Below are 22,826 nucleotides of genomic sequence, written 5' to 3'. Positions count from 1 at the left end.
TCCCCCAGCGCGATAGCATCTAAGGTTGGAAGCCTAGGGAATGCTCAGGTAATGTAGCTGCACCCTACCCTGAAAGACTCTTCAGTGCTGTACATTTTCTTTAAAATGTGAATGTTAGTTTTATTTTCCTAGTTACTTCAGGCAATTGTACCACACCTTCCTACCCCGCTCATTCTGTGATTCTGTGATTGATTCTGTGATTCTGTGATTCAATGCCACGACAGAGTGCGCCTTCAATACATCAACGCAAAACGGAGGACTAAGGAGAATCTCCATCCTTTACTGGATGCAGGGGGAAAACTTGTTACAAAAGATGAGGAAAAGGCGGATGTGCTTAATGCCTTCTTTGCCTCAGTCTTTAGCGGCAATACCGGTTGTTCTCTGGATACCCAGTACCCTGAGCTGGTGGAAGGGGATGGGGAGCAGGATGTGGCCCTCACTATCCACGACGAGATGGTTGGTGACCTGCTATGGCACTTCGATGTGCACAAGTCGATGGGGCCGGATGGGATCCACCCGAGGGTACTGAGAGAACTGGCAGAGGAGCTGGCCAAGCCACTATCCATCATTTATCAACAGTCCTGGCTATCGGGGGAGGTCCCAGTTGACTGGCGGCTAGCAAACACGACGCCCATCTACAAAAAGGGCCGGAGGGCAGGCCTGGGAAACTACAGGCCTGTCAGTTTGACCTCAGTACCAGGGAAGCTCATGGAGCAGATCCTCTTGAGAGTCATCACGCAGCACTTGCAGGGCAAGCAGGCGATCAGGCCCAGTCAGCATGGGTTTATGAAAGGCAGATCCTGCTTGATGAACCTGATCTCCTTCTATGATTAAGTGACGCGCTGGGTGGATGAGGGAAAGGCTGTGGATGTGGTCTACCTTGACTTCAGCTAGGCTTTTGACACCATTTCCCACAGCATTCTCCTCAAGAAACTGGCTGCTCTTGGCTTGGACTGGCACACACTTTGTTGGGTTAGAAACTGGCTGGGTAGCTGGGCCCAAAGATTCGCAGTGAATGGAGTCAAATCCAGTTGGAGGCCGGTCACTAGTGGCGTTCCCCAGGGCTCGGTGCTGGGGCCAGTCCTCTTTAATATCTTCATCAATGATCTGGACGAGGGCATTGAGTGCACCCTCAGTAAGTTTGCAGATGACACCAAGTTAGGTGCGTGTGTCGATCTGCTCGAGGGTAGGAAGGCTCTGCAGGAGGATCTGGATAGGCTGCACCGATGGGCTGAGGTCAACTGCATGAAGTTCAACAAGGCCAAGTGCCGGGTCCTGCACCTGGGGCGCAATAACCCCAAGCAGAGCTACAGGCTGGGAGATGAGTGGTTGGAGAGCTGCCTGGCGGAGAAGGACCTGGGAGTATTGGTTGATAGTCGGCTGAATATGAGCCAGCAGTGTGCTCAGGTGGCCAAGAAGGCCAACGGCATCCTGGCTTGTGTAAGAAGCAGTGTGGCCAGCAGGGCTAGGGAAGTGATTGTCCCCCTGTACTTGGCTCTGGTGAGGCTGCACCTCGAGTACTGTGTTCAGTTTTGGGCCCCTCACTACAAGAAGGACATGGAGGTACTTGAGCGAGTCCAGAGAAGGGCAATGAAGCTGGTGAGGCGTCTGGAGAACAAGTCCTACGAGGAACGGCTGAGGGAGCTGGGCTTGTTCAGCCTGGAGAAAAGGAGGCTCAGGGGCAACCTTATTGCTCTCTACAGATACCTTAAAGGAGGCTGTAGCAAGGTGGGGGTTGGTCTGTTCTCCCCTGTGCCTGGTGACAGGATGAGGGGGAATGGGCTAAAGTTGCGCCAGGGGAGTTTTAGGTTGGATGTTAGAAAGAACTTCTTTACCAAAAGGGTTGTTAGGCATTGGAACGGGCTGCCCAGGGAAGTGGTGGAGTCACCATCCCTGGAAGTCTTTAAAAGACGTTTAGATGTAGAGCTTAGCGATATGGTTTAGTGGGGACTGTTAGCGTTAGGTCAGAGGTTGGACTTGATGATCTTGAGGTCTCTTCCAACCTAGAAATTCTGTGATTCTGTGATTCTGTGATTCAAGAAGTACCATTTGATACAAAATTGGGAAGAGTTGCTAATCCATTAAGTGGTATGCTCCTGTTCAGAAGGACATGAGCAGGCTAGAGAAATGGGCAGAGAATTAAATTCAACATAGGGAAATGCAGAGTCCTGCATCTAGGGAGGGATAACTCCATGCACCAGTACATGCTGGGGGCCAACTAGATGTTAAGCAGCTCCTCAGAGAAGGACAACAGGGGTCCTTCTGCACAAGTTGACCATGAACTAGCGGTATGTCCTTGTAGCAAAGAAGACCAGAATCCTGGGCTTCTTTAGGAATTGCATCACTAGCAGGTTGAGAGAGGTGATCCAACACTTAGCATTGCTGAAGTCACATCTGGGTGTGCTGTGTCCAGTTCTGAGCTCCCCAGTGCAAGAAAGATGGACTTACTGGAATGACTCCAGCAAAGAACCACTTAAATTGATTAATTGCTTGGAGTACCTGCCATATAAAGAGAGGCTGAGAGATGTGAGATTCTTCAACCTCAACATGAGACAGATGAAGTGGGATCTTAACCATAAATACCTGATATTTACAAAGTTAAAATGAAGAACAAAGCCAGACTCTTTTCAGTGATTCTCAGTGAGAAGACCAGAGGCAATGGACACAAAACACATTGCATTCCATTTCATTTCAACACAAGAAAACACATTTTTCACTGTTAAGGTGGCCAAACACTAGCATAGGCTGTGGACTATCCATCCTTGAAGATTATCAAAACCTGACTGGACAGAGTGCTGGGCAACCTGCTCTAGATGACCCTGTTTGACTGGGGTGTATGTGTGTGAACTAAAATATCTCAAGAGGCCCCTTCCAACCTCAAACATACTGTGTTTTTGTGATTAGAAAGAAATTGAATATGAAAGGAAGTAGAAAGAAAAGAAAGCACACAGATAGAACGATTGAATTAATGAAGGGAAAATTATCACAACACTTTTCAACTGCCCTAGTAAGATTTTGGTTGGATTTTTTTTTTTTTTTAAATCTTAATACGTAAATATTAAGAATTCTTAAATTTCTGGCCTGTATAAAGCATTTTCCATCTGCCCTGGTTTTAATTAAGGTATCCACCAAAATGCCCAACTAAATAAACATTGTACACATACAGTTCAGCAGCTTTCTCAAAGTAACGTGTAGATTTATATAGAAGTGTATCATCCCATTTGATCATTGATATAGTCTATCCCCTATATATGCCAACGTGTCTTTACATGCTGTTTTACTGCTGCTAAAGAGGATTTGATAGCTTATCTATAACTGTGACCACACTCAATCTGAGCTTGAGGCAATCACAGAATCACAGAATTGTAGGGGTTGGAAGGGACCTCCAGAGATCATCGGGTCCAATCCCCCCTGTCAAAGCATGTTCCCTAAAGCAGGTTGCCCAGGTAGGCATCCAGACAGGTCTTGAATATCTCCAGAGAAGGAGACTCTGCAGTCTCTCTGGGTAGCCTGTTCCAGTGCTCTGTTACCCTCACGATGAAGAAGTTCTTTTGCATATTGCTGCAGAACTTCCTGTGCTCTGTTTTGTGGCCATTGCCCCTTGTCCTGTCTTTACAGACCACTGAAAATAGGTTGGCCATATCCCTTTGTATCCCACACTTTAGGTAGTTATAAACATTGATAAGATCTCCTCTCAGTCTTTTCTCAAGGCTGAACAGACCCAGGTCTCTCAGCCTTTCCTCATAGTGATGATGCTCCAGGCCCCATACCATCTTTGTGGCCCTCTTCTGGACTCTTTCCAGGAGATCCCTGTCTTTTTTGTACCAGGGAGCCCAGAACTGGAAACAGTACTCCAGGTGAAGCCTGAGCAGGGCAGAGTAGAGGGGGAGGATCACTTCCCTTGACCTGTTGGCCATGCTCCTTGTAATGCACACCAGGATCCCATTGGCGTTCTTGGCCACCAGGGCACATTGCTGACTCATGGCCAACCTGTAGTCCACCAGGACGCCTAGGTCCTTCTCCGCAGATCTCCTCTCTATGTGGTTGTTCCTTCCCAGGTGCAGGACTCTACACTTGTTCTTGTTAAACCTCATTTGGTTTCTTCCTGCCCAGCTCTCCAGCCTGTCCAGGTCTCGATGATTGGCAGCACAGCCTTCTGGCATGTCAGCCACTCCTCCCAGCTTTGTATCATCATCCATTAATGTTTATTTTGGTGGGAGAATTACAGATTTATATTTATTGTTTGTCCCAAAGCTGTCTTAAATGACAGTAAGGATTAAAGCTTAAACGCTTACTTAGACTAGAGGTTTATAACATCACTATTAAAGGCACCTGGCTATTCCCATGTATATATATATATTTTCATTAAAAAAAAATCTATATGGAAGGGTTTTAGTATAAGTTCAGTTTCACAGGAACTTTAACTGGAACTCCTATAAATCTTTTGGAGAGTAATGATGGTGGAGTTTTTGTTTGTTTTGTTTCTTCTCTCCAATTCTTCTCTCCAATTTAAAAAGACTTAAAACTCCCTAACTCAGATCAGTTTGAGCATTTCTGTTGCTCTAAAAGCCTTTGATTCCGTGCGCCCTGTTTCCTGCTTCCTGTACTTTTCATTGCAGAGTGACTTGCATTTATTTTGTACCTCATTTGGAAAACTCTTGATGTTTAACAGAGTCCTGAGGTAACCAATAGTATTAACCACAGGATTAGCACTTTCTCAGATATGTTTACAAGAAGAAACAAGTGTCAGTTGCATACCTGTGTGTGATCAGTTTGCTAGGAAGTTTATAGGTATGTAAATAGGTAGCCACAGCTCCCTTAGAGTTGTCTGTTAACATCACACGTGATAAAATAGTGCCAAAATAGGAACATTCTCAAGTCTTCTACTTATTCCCAGTTTATTGTTCCAAAGAAAACAAAGCTTACCCAAACAAATATTGTACTTCTTGTTACTTACTTACATACTTTATCCATTAATTTTCAGAGAAATGTACAGGTGAAACAGTGCTGTCTGTAAGCACTGCAGAATGCAAAAAGAACATCATTGGCAAAAAGAAAAATGGAAGAGAAGGAAAAGAAGAAAAGAGAGGTAGAAAAAAGAGTAAAGTTAGGATTGGTGGAAGAGACCATCATAGGAAGAATGATTGACTCATTTCAATTTAAGTTTAATACCATTGTCCTTTCTGACTTTTACTCCACTTCCAATAAGGTTAAAACTGACCAGTCCAACAAGTTTTGAGGAACTAAAGCAGAAGCATCTTTCCATGATGTCACACATAAGCTCAAAGACAGATAATGTCATCAAAAAGAGTGTGTCTGTTGTGAGGGTATATACTAGTTATGTATTTAAATAAATGTTTGCAATTAGAAATATAGTGAAATTGGCTTTATCAACCTAATGTTCTATAGATATATATTTTAAAGCCAGCATTGCCTATTATTAAACTTAGTTACATATATTGCATCCTATAGGGGACAGAGGGACTATTTGGCAACTAGAGTCGCTCTGTAGGGGAGGTTTGTTGCTTCTTGTGGGTTGGATCTGAGACCCTAGGGAGAGATTGCTCAGTCCTTCTATGCTGCTAGCCCACTTCTTGCTTCTAGCCCACATGGGCACTGAGAATCCTGCCAGGAAAGTGAGCATAACAAGACTGACTACATCACTTTAGGGGTGAGGGTTAACATAACGAGGACCAGGTGTTTTTCTCCTTGAGCCTGCTGCTGAAGGGGAAATGCTTAAGGAGGAGTGGACTTTGTTATACAGCTGTGCCACTGGCAATGGTTTGTCTTTAAAACTGTAAAACCCTCTCCTTGGTTGTGTGTGTGTGTGGGGGTGTGGTGGTGGTATGCTGGTGAAGAACTACCAAAGAGGAATAAAAATTCATGAAGACTGACCCAGTGAGAAGAAGGTTGGAAGGAGATGATGACCCACAGTTAAGTTGCAGACAGGCATGGCAAACAAAGGTTTCCCCAGAGCTGACCCCGACCCCAGAGCTGACCCCAAACCCCAAACCTGAGCCCCAACCCCAGACCCTCAACCCCAGACCCTTGACACTGATCTTCCATGCTCTCCAGAAACCTCCTAGACTGCTTCCTCTGAGCTGTATTGCATTTCCAGGATCTGTCTGGGAAGCTGCAGTCCCCCATGAGAACAAGTGCTGACAATTTTGCAACTTCTGCCAGTTGACTGTAGAACTCCTCATCTGTCTTCTCATCCTGGTTTTGCAGTCTATAACAGACCCTCACCAGGATGCCTGCCTTGTTGGCCTTCCCGCTGATCCTAACCCATAGGGATTCAACCTTATCATTCCCAGCCTCAAGTTCCACAGCATTAAAACACTCTCTGATATAGAGAGCCACACCGCCACCCCTTCTGTGCTGCCTGTCCCTTCTGAAGAGCCTATAGCCAGACATTGCAGCACTCCAGTCATGGGAGTCGTCCCACCACATTTCAGTGATGGCAACCAAGTCATAGCTTGCCTGCTCCTCTTGTTTGTTGCCCATGCTGCATGCATTAGCGTAGTTGCACTTCAGTTGGGCCATTGCCTTCTTCCCCAGCCCTGACATTGTTCCCCCTGGCACACCTCTATCAAGCCTTATTTCATTGCCACCCCCCTTCTTACCTAGTTTAAAGCCCTCTCAATGAGCCCTGCCAGCTCCTGGGCTAGCATCCATTTTCCCCTTAGAGATAGGTGGAACCCATCTGCAGCTATCAGACCAGGTGCCAAGTAAAGTGCCCTGTGGTCAAAAAAAACAACAGAATTTCTGTGTTGGCACCAGCCTCTGAGCCATGTGTTTATCAGTGCTTTCCGTGTCCTCTCTGTATCTTTCCCTGCCACTGTAAGGATGGAGGAAAAAACCACCTGAACTCCCGCTCCATCTACTATTCGTCCCAGTCCCCTAAGTCCCGTTTGATAGCCTTCAGACTACTTTCTGCAAAATCATCACTGCCAGCCTGGACTATCAAAAGAGGATAGTAATCAGAGGGGAAAACCAGGTTGGGAAGTTTTCTGGCAATATCCCTGACCCTGGCCCTAGGGAGGCAGGCAGCAGACCTCCCTACAGGCAGGGTCAGGCTGACAAATAGGGCCCTCTGTTCCCCTGAGAAGGGAGTCACCTACAATGATCACCCTTCTTTCTTTCTCAGTGGAGGTAGACTTGAGGCATGGAGTCGACTTCCTTGCCCTAGGCATCCTCCTGGGTAGACTTTTCACCTCATCCTCACCCACCAGTCTCTCAAGCTCCAGGGCCTCAAACCTGTGTAAGGGCACCTAGGGAGGCAGGGCCGGTAGGGAGGAAGGTTGCCTGCAACGCTGAGCAGGGACCTGTTTCCATTCCTCCTCATCTCCTAGGTCCCCTCCCTCTGCTTGACAGTGACAGGGCAGGGGGTCCATCCCCATTTGGGGTGTCTCACCCCGGTACCTTTCCTTCAGGCCTGGCAGGGAGTTGCTCCACCAGTCTATTTCCTGCTCACAGTCCTTGATGGCCCTTAATCTCTCCACCTCCTCCTTGAGCTCTGCCACCAGGATGACCAGGTCATCCACCTGCTCACACCTCAAACACACGGTGTCTCTGCCGACTTCAGATGGCACCAACAGGCTCAGGCACTCCGTGCATCCAGAGACCTGAACTGCTGCATTTTTGATAGGGCACTCAGTCTGGGTGGCCACAGACTTTCTAGAAAGAGATTTCTACCTAGTGTAGACCATGGCGTTTTACCTATAGGTAGACAGCCGGTAGATGAGTTGTTCTTATGAGTGGGGCGGAACGCCCTGCCCTGCCTGAGGGTGCCCTGACTGCGTGAACTGCTGCGCAAACTGCCATGCCACAACATACTGATGTGCTTGCCCGTCCTGGTCACTGCGCTCCTGGTCACTTCCACTCCCTAGGGGCTGCTTTTTAACATCAGGGGAGGGGGCGCTGCTGGCTCCGTCTATGCCTCATCAGCCTCCCTTGTGAGGGCTGCTGGGCCCTGGCAGCTCCCTCAGTTGCCATGAGCGGCCTCGATGTTGGAAAGAAAAAGCCCTGCCTGTCCTGATCTCCGCTCCACTGCAGGATGCGTCTGCCCTGGAGCTGATCACCTCAGTGAGATAATGGACCTTGGAGAAACAAACCTGAGCCCCAGCCATGAGCCTCAACTCCAAGCCTCAAAACTGGACCAGTGACACTGGACCTTCAAACCCAGAACCCCCACCCCAGACCCGACCCTGGAGCCTCCATCCTGGACCTGACCCTGAGCCACGGACCTGGACCTGACCCGAGGACTCGGATCTGACCCCAAGCCCTGACCCCAAGCACCAACCCCATGTCCCAACGCTGAGTCCCAGTCCAGAGCCCCAGCACCGAGTTCCAACGCCGCACCCTTGACCTAGGACCCTCCACCCCAAAGCTGACCCCAAGCCCTGGACCCGGAACTGAGCCCAAAGCTCAGGCCAAGCCGGAGCTGACCCAGGCCCCCAAAATGGACCTTGGAGTTGGACCCGAAGCTAATCCCAACAATGAGCCCAAACCCTGAGCCTGAGCCCCGTACACTCAAACTGGGACCATCGATCCCAGATGCTCAACCCTGGACCCTTGACCCCATAGTCCCCACCCTGGAACTGACCTGAAGACCCGACCCAGCAGCTGACCCCGAGCCCCTGACCCAGGAGCTGACCCCGAGCTTCTGACCCCAAAGCTGACCTCAAGCCCCCAACCCAAGAATGGACCCTGGACCTGGAGCCCCGAAGCCAGACCCCAAACCAGGCCCTTGACCCTGAGCCGCTGACCCTGGAGATAACCATGAACTGTGACCCCTGGAACAGAACCTGGACATGGAGCTAACCCTGAGCCCCAACCCCAAGCCCCATCCCCAAGCCACAGCCCTAAGCCCCAAACCCAAACCCCAGCCCTGGACCTGATCCTGAGGCACGGACCTGAGCCCCAGACCCCTGAGCTGACCCTGAATCTCGACCAAGGAGCTGACCCTCAAGCCCCCAACCCTTGGAAGAGGCCCTGGACCTGGACCCCCAACTCTGAGCCCCAACCCCAAGCTCCCAACCCCAGAGCTGACCCTGACCTGGAGCTGACCCTGAGTCCCTGAAACCAGAGCTGACCCCAGACCTGGAGCTAACAAGACCCCAGAGCCCCTGACCCAGACCCGACCCCTGATCCCCCTACCCTGACCCCCAGAACTGGACCCAACCCCAAATCCCAAACCTGAGCCCCAACCCCAAGCCACAACCTGAATCCTCGACCCAGGACCCTTGACCCCTGAGCCACCAACCCAGACCCAACGCCAGAGCCCCGCACCCAGTTCTGACCCTGAGCCCCAGACCCAGACCCATGCCCGAACCCAGGACCCTTGACCCCAGAGTTTGCCCCGAGCTACAACCCTGAGCCTGACCCCAAGCCCTGACTCTGAGCCTCTGACCCTAGAACTGACCCCAGACTGTTGACCCCAGAGTCCCCACTCCAGAGCTAACTATAAACCCCAGACATGAGCCCTGGACCATGGAGCTGACCCCAAGCCCGAGCCCCGGAGCTAACACAGGACCTGGAGCTAACCCCAAGCCCCATCCCTGAGCACCAACCCCAAGCCCCAGCCCTGAGCCCCACCCCAAACCTGACCCCAGATGCCCCACCAAAGGACAGTAACTAGTAAGGAATAGTAATAAATAAATAAATAAATAAATACACAAATAAAAGGGAATGGGAAATCAAGGAAATGAGTAATATCCAAAACAAAGACGTTTTAAAGAAAGCCTCCTCGGGTGCATATTGGCACATTGGAAGGATATTGTTAGAACTGGGGGCACAGAAAGCAAGAGGACTTTCACTAAGTATTGCAATCAATGGTGGCCACTATATAAACTAAATGGCCACTTTATGGATCAATCGACTATAACACTATCTTGCAATTAATGTTGTGTTTGAGGAGAGAAGAAAAATAGGATGAAATGTGTTATATTGATATGTTGTTTCAGCATTTTAGTGGGAACAGGAGTGGAATTAAGTTGGCCCCTGACTTAGCCTTTGGTGTTGGCATGAGAAAAGTACAGGCTGGAGAAAGATAAAGGAAGGGTTAAAAGAGTTGTTGAAGGTGTTAAAGGTGTGGCATGCAGTATTTAACAGAACTGTTTGAAGCTGAATGAGCAGGGAAAGAGGATGTAGGAATGTTAATAGTAATAATAGATCACAGGAGGCTGTGATCTCAAAATCACCAGTGTGAGCCCTTTGGGGCAGGGGGACCATGATGGGTCCGAGAGAGTTGTCCTGGAAACAGAAAAGCAGTTAACCCTTAAAACAACCTGAGTTTATGAGTGAGCCCAGATTGCCAATGGGACCGCTCAGGGAACTGTTGACGATTGCATTCCCCTGACCAACCCCACGCTGAGACTATAGTCACCCCGGAAATAATGAACGGTAAATACCAAAATCTGGTTAAATTGGGAATTGAGAATCTGTTCCAACAAGATCCGAAAGAAACCCCTATGGAATTTTTGGACCGACTATGAAATGCAATGGAAAACAAAACAAACAAATGAAACTGGAGAAAATAGGAGCTAAATTAGAAAAAGGAAAATGGACACTGCCAGACAGGCGAGAGATATTGCCAAAAGCTTATGCGAAGCAAATATTGGGATGTTTGCATGCACAAACACATTGGGGTACAAAAGCGTTAAGTGATCATTTACTAAAACAATTTGGTTGCATTGTTTTTTTTTTTTTTTGAAATAGCAAAGCAAATTACACAACATTGCATAACTTATCAGAAGATAAATAAGAAAGTGTTTCAACAAGCAGCCACGGGAGGGAGAAAAAAACAAAACAGCTTATAGGCCTTTTGAGAAAGTACAAGTTGATTTCACTGAATTGCCCAAAGTAGAGAGGATAAAATATCTATTGGTAATAGTGGATCATTTAACACAATGGGTAGAAGCTTATCCCGTAGCATGAGCTATGCCACAAATGGTGGTAAAAATTCTATTAGAACACCTGGTACCTAGATATGGGATAATCCAGTACATTGATTCTGACCAGGGCACACATTTTACTTCTAAAATAATAAAATTATTACCATACTCCATGGCACCCACAAAGCTCAGGGGAAGTAGAAAGGCTGAATCAAACAATAAAACAACAATTGGCTAAATTAATGATCAAGACACAAATGCCCCGAATGAAATGCTTACCATTGGCACTTTTAAACATAAGAACTAAACCACACAGTGAGACTGGATTATCACCATATGAAATGTTATATGATATGCCTTATTCTCAAGGGATACCTCTAGGGAAAAATGTAGCTGAGGATCGTAGCATCCAGAAATATATAATTACTATTGGAAGGAGATTACAAGAGCTAAGAGAAATTGGAATGATGGTTCAAACACCACCTTTAGGATTTGCTATTCATAAGATACAACCAGGAGACAAGGTCCTAATAAAAAAACTGGAGGGAAGAATCATTGAATTCCCGATGGGAGGGACTGTACCTTGTTTTACTTACTACTGAAACAGCTGTGAGAACAGCAGAAAGGGGTTGGACCCACGCATCCAGAACAAAAGGACCAGTAACTACTGAAACTTGGAGGGTTGAGTCCGCTCCTTGGGAACTGAAACTCAAGCTAAGGAAGAACTAGTATTCTGGCAATGAGGCTCTGCATGAATTAAGGATGCTAAATAAAGGGAACAACCCTGAAGGGAGGAAAGGGAGAAGGCAAGGCTGGGGCAGGACCATCCACTGAGGTGTGTATGGTCTACCAAAGGAGGCAACCCCTATGGGTATTGACTGCTGAGTGAGAGGGCCTCGACTGGACTTCTCCCACACTAAGGTCAGGTTGTCCTGAGAAAATAATATAAGAACCTCTTTTTTTTTTTTTTTTTTTAACCTATATAAAATTGTGATTTGTTTTCCAGGAGCTGGGTCACCCTGACAGGCTGAATGGTAACACAAGCCTCACTAGACCCTGAAATCGGGCCCAACCCCTTGATTGAAGGCATTTGCCTATTATGATCCAGCTACGTGGGCAGAAGATGGATCCTGGGGCTATAGGACCCCAATATATATTCTTAATAGAATAATTAGGTTACAAGCTGTAATAGAAATAATTATGAAAAAAAATGGAGATGCACTTGGACTAATTGCAAAGCAAAATACCAAGATGAGAACTGCTTTGTATCAAAATCGCAAAATCTTAATTCTTTTTTTAGGTTAGGTTCTCCAGGGTTAGGGTTTTGAGTATCCTAAATTTTTGGGTTATGGTTTTTAGCATCTTAATGTTTTGGGTTGGGTTCGGGTTTTTAGTGTCCTAATGTTTTGGTTTAGGGTTTGGAGCATCCTAATATTTTGGGTTAGTGTTTGGAGCTTCCTCGTTTTTTGGGTTTGGGATTCGAGCGTCTTAATTTTGTGGGTTTGGGATTTGAGCATCTTAACTTATTGGGTTAGGGGTTTTAGGCATAGGTCTTCAGAGGTTTAGTGTGGTAAATAGTTTGGATTAGGTCTGTAGGGGTTTCGAGGTTCTTTAGGGTTATGGCTTGAGGCTTTTTTGTGTAAGGGTGGTAAGGGCTAGGGTTAGGGTGAGTGCTGTTACATGTAGTTCTCGAAAACTCGGCTTCTGATTGGCCATGCCGGCTCTCCAGGGAATGCTGGTAGGTGTAGTTTTCCAGCACCAGGCTTCCGGGAGGCCATTTTGCGTGCCCAGAGCATGCCGGGAAATGAAGTTCTGGGGCTCCGGACTTCCGGGAGGCCATGTTGAGTGCCTAGAGCATGCCGTGAAATGTAGTTCTCGGGAACTAGGGTTAAAGTTAGGGGCTAGGGCTGGGGCTAGGGTTAGGGTTTAGGGTGAGGGTTGGGGTTAGGGTTAGGTTCTTAGGGTTTTATTTTTGGTCAGTTATTTACGGGTTAGGGTTAGGTTTAGGGTTAGGGGCACTAAATAATGCGCCTCGGCACATTTAAAGCGTGGCACCGCCTGGGCACATTTCTCGCAGGGAGCTAGGTGAGGTAAAGGAGTTGGGAACAGAGAGGTATTGCACAACGGTATGTTGCATCAGTAGCAGTGAGAGTTGTGGAGGAGGTGGGTATTAGGGCTGGCACACTAGTGAATGCTGGTTCTCTGTGTTTGCAGATGATGGTGAGCCTATTTAAACTAATTCCAGTTGAAGAAGTTTCAGATACTTGCTTGGTGATATTGTCATTTCAATATTCAAAGCTGCAGCAAAAGCATGGGGATTATTGCTTCTAGAAACACCCCAGCTCTCTTGTCTGTTTTCTGCATGCTAAAACAGATTTAACAAAAAGAAATAAAAAAGAAAGAAAGAAAGAAAGAAACAAACAAACAACAACAACAACAACAAACAACAACAACAAAAAACACACAACACAGCTGCTGCTGTGCCTGCTCTCTTCTTATTTCCTTGTGTTTTGTCCCTCCCCTTTTCCAGGTGATTGGGTTTGGATGCTGGGTGGGGCCAAAAGGTATATGAGCCCCAGGCATGCCTTCAGAGAGCTCCTTCTGCCTGGGCTGCTCTTTGGGGTAAGTGCTTTGTGTTTCCTTCAGTCAGTTGCAGGGTTCTCTAGGCAGGCTGGAGTCTATGGATTTCTGGATTTCTAAGTGCTTGGAATTCACTTAATAGAGGGATATTTAGTAGAGGCTGCTGGCTCACTGTTTTTTGGGATGGTGGAATACTCTTCTGTTTTTGAGCTATATTAGAATCTCTAGATGGATCAACCCACTTGTGTAACTCTCCAGAGGACTAAAACAAGCTTGATTGCATGGTACATGTGGCTTAACAGCATAGATGCAGGATTACCAAGAAACTGAGCAGGGTTGTATCAGTCACCTCTTTCATCTGCAAAGGGTAAGTCTGTGATTACCCCTGCCGGGGCTGCTGTGTGTGCGTGTCTTTTTGGCATTTATGGAGCTCAGTTGCTTTTTTTGTGTGTGTATGTTTTAACTTTTTATTTTTTTGAGGGGCAAATAGTGTGTGTGCTGAGCGTGGTTGGCAGGAGGAGGTGGGGAGCTGCTCAGGACTGGTAGGTTTTGTTTCTGGGAGTGTGCGGCATCCTTCCTATGCGATGCGACTGATCGTTGGGCAGGAACATTTCAGCTCCTGTGTCTTGAGCAATGTAGCTTGTTTAGTATGTGTTGTTTGGCCTGGGCAGAGTTTGCTGTGGCGCTGTGAACGAAGAATCTCAGTTAGAGCTGGTGAGCAGCTGAAGTACCGGAGCTGGGAAGAGAGAGGTATTGCAGCAGGTACACTGTGGCTATGAGGTGCCTCAGAATGTTTTCTCTTGTCTTTGCAGGTGCTTTGTGCAGCTGTGGACAGGGAAAGGAAATCCTCATGTCACAAAGCACTTGTGGGAAAGTTAGTGTTGTCAGCCTTGTCATCCCTTATCTGAAGCGAAGGGAAGACGCTCAGGTGTTTCCCTGTGAGGGTCTGAGGTGAGGCTGTTTGGGATAGAGGAGCAGTGTGGCAGGTGGGTGCTTGCAAGCACAGTGGTCATTTTGTCCTTTTGTGTTCCCAGGTAGTGTGGGTGATGCTGGCTGCTCCTTTCAAGGTTGGACCTAATTTGCAGGTACAGAGGCAAGTGGCCTGCTGTTTTGAAAGGATAAAACTAAAGATGGGGTCACTTATGTTGTTGAGGGATGGGTGCTACTTCTGTCAGCTGAATGTTTATCTTCTGCCTGTGTTTTCCTTTGTTCAGGCTGAAATGCACTGCACAGTACAGGACGTCTCAACCCAAGCTGCCTCTGGAGTGACTCTGGTGCATGGTGAGCAGAGGTAGCTGTTAATTTTGGGGGTGTGGTTGTCACTGCAGTTATTTTCCTACATCCAATAGAGTAAAATTCCAGTTGGGCTTCTAGAGGTGCTATAAGTGGGTGAAGAGAAAAGATGGAACCATCTGCCATGTGGGGCAGGCAAGCGGCTGAGGTACAGGAGGGGATGAGAGTATGTGATTTTTCCTGTGGGTGGAATGGAATTGATTGTATTGGTGTCTAATCTGTTCTGCTCCTAGATTTTTCTTTCAATGTAAAGAAAAGTTTGAACTAATTCCGGTTAAGAAAGTTCCAGTTCCTTGCTGGGTCTTATTGTCCTTTCAATATTCAAAGCTGCAGCAAAAGCATGGGGATTGTTGCTTCTAGAAACACCCCAGTTCTCTTGTTTGCACTCTGCATGCTGTTGAGCAAAAGGAGATTATTAATAATCAAAAATAAAAAGGAACACACTAAAAACAACAACAACAAACAAACACCATTGGGTGATGTGTTGTGAATGCAATGATCATTTAATCCCTTTGTTTTCACAGGTGCTGGCTGCATTGTTGGAGCTTGGACTTGGAGAGGAACAGGTGAGCACAATCATATGTTGCATCAGTAGTAATCAGCATTGTGGAGAAGGTGGGCATTGGGGCTGGCATGCTAATGAATGCTGGTACTCTGTTTTTGCAGCTGATGATGAGCCTGGCAATTGACTAAGACAATCAGTGGCTGTGCATTTCTTGAGGTGGAGGGACTTTACCATCCAGCAATCTGAGAGCTAAACTGGGGAGCACCTGGTATTTGCATATCTGGGGTGGCTAATGGGAGCTGGGAGTCAGAGCAGCATGGAGCCAGCTGGCTGAATAGACTTGGTGCCACTGTGAGGGTGGTCCAGGCTGGGTCATGTTCAGGCTGCTTGTGGCTGGGTCAGCAGGCTAATAGAAGAAGCGGGATTATTTTGTAGCTTGAGTGCATGCACCAGGCAGGACAGTTTCCTTCTGTTCGTCTGTCCTGTAGTGTTGCTTCTGCAATCTTTGTTCTGTGCTTCTCAGGTCTTGATATCCTCCTAGCTTTTTACACTGGACTGACTAGACAGGTGACTTGGTAGCTGTCCTGAAGGGCCTCAATGCTTGTTTTGTCATCATGGCTCTGATCTGAGCATTTCTTCTCTTGCAGTCACTGCTTGAAGTGCAGATGTGTTTCAGGTCTTGTGCATCACATTCGGTTTGAGATCGCGTCTGTTTCCATCCTCACTCTTGCAGAAGTCATCTGGGCAGAGCACTGATAGCAACAGCACAGCACAGACAACACAGAACACAGATGACAAGCTGGGACTGCCCTGCCTGGCACGGGTTCACGCTGTATGTGACACAATTCCCCACACATCATCTCTCTGCCTGACCTGATGAATCCTGAAAGGCCCCGTCCACTGCAATGACTTAAAAGCACAGACCTGCACCCTATGGGTGCATTCACAACCCCAACTCAAACATAGCACTTGCCCCCCAACTTAGCTTGGGAATGCTGGGAGGCAGGTTCCATCCTCACCAAGAAAGGCTCACAAAGGCTAGCCAGGACATTGCTTCAGGCACAAGGCTCCTCTTCACCTGCAGAAATAAAATGCCATCAGGTGCCAGCACACCAGCCAAATTTCTTTCAGTGAAACACACTCCTCAGAAACAAAACAGTAGTCAACTGACCTGCTCTGCTACTGAAATCAGATAGACACCCTCCAGACAACTCCCCGCCAACCACTCCCCAACACACAGGATTTCCACCTCAACTTAATTCTCAGGGCTCAGAATCCACCATCAATGTGGACCACAGAGGCCAGCTAGGATGTTACCAGTACCTTCTTTGTCCCTGCAAAAGAGGAGTCACCCAGAGGTGCACCAAGATACTACTACACCAGAAACAATACCCGTTTTCCAACTTTTCACCACTCACCTTCCTGATCCAGGCTGAGCACTTCCATTCAGTGTGCCAAGCCAAGGTCACAGGGCTTACACCAGGGAGAAAGAACAGACAAACGTGACAATCCACAAAACAGTCTATACCCACTCCTCTTCTTTCCTCCCCTACTGCAACAGCCATGAAGCCCCAGAGCCACATGCCCCAAGCCAGTACCACCGCTTCACTCACCTAACATCCCAAGGAGATGCATCGCGCTCCCAGCTCCTCTTGCGCTCTGAGCAGCTCCAGCATTTCAGGAACTGGAATCGCTGATGTCTGGCACTTGTCAGAAACGTGGCAGGAGACGTACTCTGCTGTCGCAAGGCGCTTGCAAAGCCAGCCCAACAGGTGAAGCAGCCTAACACAGTCCACCGAACAACTCAGGGTCCCCTCTGCTGTCCACTCACCCTCAAGCTTCATTTAAGTTTCCGTGTCTATGCCCTGGGCTACAAGAAACAAAGAGAGAAGATCACATCCACGATGGACACGCAAACAGTACAGCTCCTTGCTGAGGACTCAAACACAGAGACCAGAGCCAGATAAATAAAAAAAAACCACCCTGAATTCCACAAATGCCAAAAGGTCATGAATGCACAGCAGCCCCAACAGAGGTAGTCACAGACTTATCTTTTACAGACAAAAAAGGCAACCCTGCTCAGTCTCTTGGTCATACCGCACCTACAAGGTCAAGCCTCTTGTAGCATGTAAGCAAGCTTGTTTTAGTCCTCTGGAGAGTTACACAAGTGGGTTGATCCATCTAGAGATTCTAGTATAGCTCAAAAACAGAAGAGTATCCCACCATCCCAAAAAAACAGTGAGCCAGCAGCCTCTACTAAATATCCTTCTATTAAGTGAATCCCAAGCACTTAGAAATCTAGAAAACCATAGACTCCAGCATGCCTAGAGAATTCTACAACTGACTGAAGGAAAATCAAAGCTCTTACCCCAAAGAGCAGCCCAGGCAGAAGGAGCTCTCTGAAGGCATGCCTGGGGCTCATATACCTTTTGGTCCCACCCAGCACCCAAACCCAATCACCTGGGAAAGGGGAGGGACATAGCACAAGAAAGTAGAAAGAGAAAGAGAGCAGCAGCAGCTGTGATTTATTTACTTATTTATAAGGCTTAGCTCAACAGTATGCAGAGTGCAGACAAGAGAACTGGGGTGTTTCTAGAAGCAATAATCCCCATGCTTTTGCTGCAGCTTTGGATATTGAAAGGACAATACAACCAAGCAAGTAACTGTTTTTTTTTTTTTTTTTTTTTTTTTTTTTTTTTTTTCCCCATCTGGAATAAGCTCAAACTTTTCTTTACATTGAAAGAAAAATCTTTGAAAAAATCAATGATTTTCAAATTTACAATTCAATTATTTTCAAAGAACAGATTATACACCAGAAAGATCAATTCCATTCCACTAGCAGGAAAAGTCACATACTTCAGTAAGCTATCTTAAAACCAAAAGGCTATGCTGATGGGTCAAAACACACTACAGAACACTGGGTCCAGGCCCTCCGCTACACCAACTTAAAACCCATCCCTACACTCACCAAGGTGCAACCCCAACCCAAACACAGATGCAGCGTTTCAGCTTCAACACAGGTTTGGGAACTAATGGAAAGCAGGCTTCATCCTCAGCAAGGCATGCTCAGGCTACACAGGACAGGACTTCAGGCAGCTCTTCACCTACCAAAGACTACTGCCATCAGGAACTGCCATGCCAGACAACCTTTTTTCTACACAACACCTTTCTCAGGAACCACACAGCATTCCAGCTACCTGCTTTCCTCCTGCTCTAAAGGCTATCTCAGCCCACCTTGTGTGTGGCACCTGATAAACAGGAGAGAAAGCAACTGCAGCAGCAAAAGCCAGAGCACCCTTAGGACAGTTACTCTCATCCTCTCCTGTACCTCAGCTGCTTGCCTGCCCCCCACAGGAAGAAGAGAAAGCCACCGCAGCGCTTGGAAACCATCCCTGCACATGCCGCTCCTTGACGCTCTCTGGCCTTATTTCAAATCCTCAGCCACTTCTGTGGAGAGCCTGCCACGGCACCCGCAATTACTCTCCCATGCCAGGTAGGGCTATGTTTTGGGTTGCTAAGAAAGAGCAAAGACAGAGGGTCCAGTTGCATGTGAGGCTGCGTGAAGGCTCCCCTGGGCAGTTCAGTTGTACCCAAAGCCTTCCTTTGGGGGCACTTTTGGATGGGCGAAAGGGCCTTTGAACGCATTTTCTGGGTTACTATTTTGAATGCCTCTCCGATTCCATGAAGGGCTATGTTTCGGGTTGCTCAGAGCGAACACAGAGGGACCAGTTGCATGTGGGGCTGCCTGAAGGCTCCCCTGGGGAGTTCAGCTGTACCCAAAGCCTTCCTTTGGGGGCAATTTTTGATGGGCGAAAGGGGCATCCTAATGTTTGGGTTAGGGGTTTGAGTGTCGTACTCTTTTGGGTTAGGGCTTTGGATGTCAAGCATCCTAATTTTTGAGTTTGGGTGTTGTGTGTCTTAATGTTTTCAGTTTGTGTTTTGAGCGTTCTAAAGTTTTGGGTTTTGGTTTGTGTTTTGAGCGTCCTACTGTTTTGAGTTAGGGCTTTGAGCATCCTACTGTTTTGGGTTGGCTTTGTTTGGGTTTTGAGCTTCTTAATTTTTGGGTTTGGACTTTGAGTGTGTTAATGTTTTGGGTTTGGGTTTTGAGTGTTCTAAGTGTTTGGGTTAGGGCTTTTAGGCATAGATCTTTTGGGTTTCGTGTGGTAAATAGTTTGGGTTAGGCCTGTAGGGGTTTGGAGGTTTTATAGTGTTAGGGCTTGAGGCTTTTTTGGAAGGGGGGTAAGGGCTAGGGTTACAGTGAGTGCTGGTAAATGTAATTCTTGAACACTCGGCCTGTGATTGGTCAGGCCAGCTGTCTGGGGAATGCTGGTAGGTGTAGTTTTCCAGAACCGGGCTTCCGGGAGGCCATGTTTGGTGCCCAGAGCACACTGGGAGATGCAGTTCTAAGACTCTGAACTTCCGGGAGGACGTGTTTGGTGCCCAGAGCATGCCGGGAGATATAGTTCTTGGGTTCTGGACTTCCGGGAGGCCATGTTCAGTGCCCAGAGCATGCTGGTACGTGTAGTTTTCCGACACTGCACTTCCGGGAGGCCATGTTAGGTTCCCATGGCATGCCGGGAGATGTATTTCTCAGACTCGGGATTTCCGGGAGGCTATGTTAGGTGCCCATGGCATGCCGGGAGGTGTAGTTCTTGGACTCTGGACTTCCGGGCGGCCATGTTGGGTGCCCAGAGCATGCCGGGAGATGTAGTTCTTGGGTTCTGGATTTCTGGGAGGCCATGTTGAGTGCCCAGAGCTTGCTGGGAGATATAGTTCTTGGGAACTAGGTTTAGGATTATGGGTTTTGGGTTAGGGTTATGGTTATGTGGCCATTAGCGTTACAGGCCGTTAGGGTCAGGGTTAGGACTGACAGGGTTGGGGTTAGGGTTAGGGGTTAGGGTTAGGGAAGCTGGGGGCTGTTGTCCACCGGCTCTGGGACTGGCCATCCCGGAGAATGGAGGTTCTTACCTGTTCGTGGCATAAGCCAGCCTTACCAAGCCCCAGGACTCCGGTCCCGGCCAAAGTGTTTGCTATCCGCAACGGGTCAGGGTCGGACCTCGGGCGGCTCTGGTATGGTGATCGCAGGACCCGTGTGTCTGTCCACGGGCAGCATGGGGCTGGCTGTCACGAGCCCCTAGACTCTGGTCCTGGGCGATGTGTGTGCTAGCCGGACCGCGGTCCGGGTCCCACCTCGATCGGCTCGGGGAAAGCGATTGCAGGACACGGGTGTCCGTCTACGGGCAGTGTGGGTCCGGCTGTGCCGAGCCCCTTGGCTCAGGTATTGGGCAACGTGTGTGCTAGCAGCACTGGACTCCCAGTCCCGTTTCTGGCGACTCGGGGACGGCGGTGCTAGGACACGGTTGTCCGCCCACAAGCAGCATGGTTGTCAGCCGTGTCGTGAAGCCAGGACTGTCGTCCGCCGGCTCGGAGGCTGGCCGTCGCCGAGACCGGGGGTTCTGTCCTGTACGGTGCAGCAGCCGTCCGTATGTGGACCCTGGGCTCCGGTCCTGGGCGACGTGTGTGCTACCCGCACCGGTGTCGGGGTCCCGTCTTGGGCGGCTTGAGGTAGGTGATGCCTCGACACGGGTGACCGGCCACAAGCGGTGTGGGTGCCAGCCTTGCCGCGAAGCTGCAGGCTGTCGTCTGCTCGCTTGGGAACTGTCCGTCCCCGACACAGGGGTTCTGTCCAGTCCGGAGCGGCAGCCGTCCTTCCCAAATTCCTAGGCTCCAGTCCTGGGCGACGTGTGTGCTAGCCGTACCGCGGTCCGGGTCCCGTCTCGGGAGGATCAGGAAATGCGATCCCACGACACGGTTGTCCGGGAATAAGTGGCTTGTGTGCCAGACTTGTTGCGAAGTGTGAGGCTGTCATCCGCCTGCTCGGGGGCTGGCAGTCGCTGGGACCCAGGGTTCTGTCCCGTCCGGAGCGGCAGCCGTCCGTTCCGAATTCCTGAGCTCCAGTCCTGGGCGACGTCTGCGCTAGCCGCACTGGGGTCCGGGTCGGACCTTGGTCGGCTCCAGTATGGCGATCTAAGGACCCATGTATGCACCCACGGGCAGCGTGGGTCCGGGTTCCCGAGCCCCTTGTCTCCGATCCTGGGAGACGCGTGTGCTACCCGCACCGGGGTCGAGGTCCCGTCTTGGGTGGCTCGAGGAAGGTGATCCCTTGGTGCCCAACGTGGGGCACGAAAGGTTGAGATAATGGCAGATCTGACCAGAGTGTGTTAAACTAAAATTGGTGTAAGTATTAGACCTGCTTGATAGTCACTTGTCATAATGCTGATTGCTTTAATCTCAACTCTGCTGCGCCTGTTTTCCAAATTGAGTATTATAGCACATTATTTTCCCTATTTGCTCTCTGTCATGTTGTTTATCCTCTGTGGGCCCTGGTTTCAGATCATTATGGTACTGTTTGTTGTAGCAATGGCTTACGAGACGATGAGATATCTGGTCATGACTCTAACTTGGTATTTGTACTCAGTTACATTGTCGACTCTGTACTTTGGAAACTGTATCTTGGAAACTATTAGCAATTATCCCTATTGCTTTTTTCCATTAGGGAGTCAATCTGTGGAGGGGAAAGGGGAAGATATTTTTTTTACTTGATCACTGTCCCTTCCTCCTTCACCACCCTCTTATCCTCCGAGCTTGTTACAATAGCTCTCCAAGATATTGAATATCCTTGGGATACTCAGACCAGCATAGTCTTGTTGTTCTGCCTCCTGAATGCACTTCAGATTCTGCTTAAAGTTAAACAACTACTTAGGAAGCTCATCCGGAGATCTGCTCGGAGGCAGTATAGTTGTGGGTGGCAGGGAGTATGGGAGGATATGGGCAGGCATCTAGAGCAGTTGGCACCCCCAGTGTTTTGGAAATTCACCCCTGAACAACTGCAAAATCCTCAAAAACTATCGAGACTAGGCAAAGAATAAGATAGATCTGAAGAAATAGGACTTTTGTGAGTAAGATGGTAATGTCTGTCCAATTACACACACCACAATAAAACAGTACTTCTATTTCTAGTCCTTCTAATATGCACTTAAATTGAAAAAAAAAATGTATTTTGAAATACTTTCCATGAAACACTGAAACTTTAAAATACAGATCTAAACTCCAATGAAGAAAGAATTACATGTTGAGATATTATCATTTCCAGTCTTCCCTAACTACTTACAGTTATAACATAACAGTAGGCCAGCTTCACCATCTTCATGTACATCAATAGCTGCAACAAAATTTACCTGCAATGATAATAGGAAAGGGTAATGATCAGGCAGATAGGATACTGATGTTACTATGACCAGGTTTTGACTAAGAAGCAATCAAATCAGTTGGTGCACAATTACAGATAAAAGAAAAAAAAAACAAAACTATTTCTTTTTTGTCATTCATTTTCAGGATGCCGATAGGATGGAAATCAATTTCTTTTGTATTCAATGCTCTATTTCAGTAATGCATATTCAATTTTGTACCTTCAGTATAAATACATACCTACAGTATAAAATGATACAAACATACCTAACTTACTCGACAATATAAGTTTTGGGAAACTGAGT

At 47.9% G+C, this 22,826-nt stretch overlaps 1 protein-coding gene across 2 annotated transcripts in view; it reads left to right on the top strand.

Annotated features, from left to right (window-relative positions):
* Positions 1-5,148, top strand: part of ANKMY1 (ankyrin repeat and MYND domain containing 1) — a gene marked incomplete at its 3' end in the record, with an annotated part of 35,227 nt that extends 30,079 nt beyond the window's left edge. For both annotated transcript variants that reach the window (XM_084495424.1, XM_084495423.1), the window contains exon 16: positions 4,985-5,148. In XM_084495424.1, coding sequence (XP_084351550.1) covers positions 4,985-5,148 — 164 coding nt within the window. The remainder of the gene's footprint in view (positions 1-4,984) is intronic.
* Between the last annotated feature and the right edge of the window lie 17,678 nt (positions 5,149-22,826).

The sequence above is a fragment of the Aythya ferina genome, assembly GCF_964211825.1.
Source record: "Aythya ferina genome assembly, chromosome: 22".
Taxonomy (NCBI): Eukaryota; Metazoa; Chordata; class Aves; order Anseriformes; family Anatidae; genus Aythya; species Aythya ferina.
Note: the sequence above shows the minus strand (reverse complement) of the source record. Positions and strands in the feature narration are given on the sequence as shown.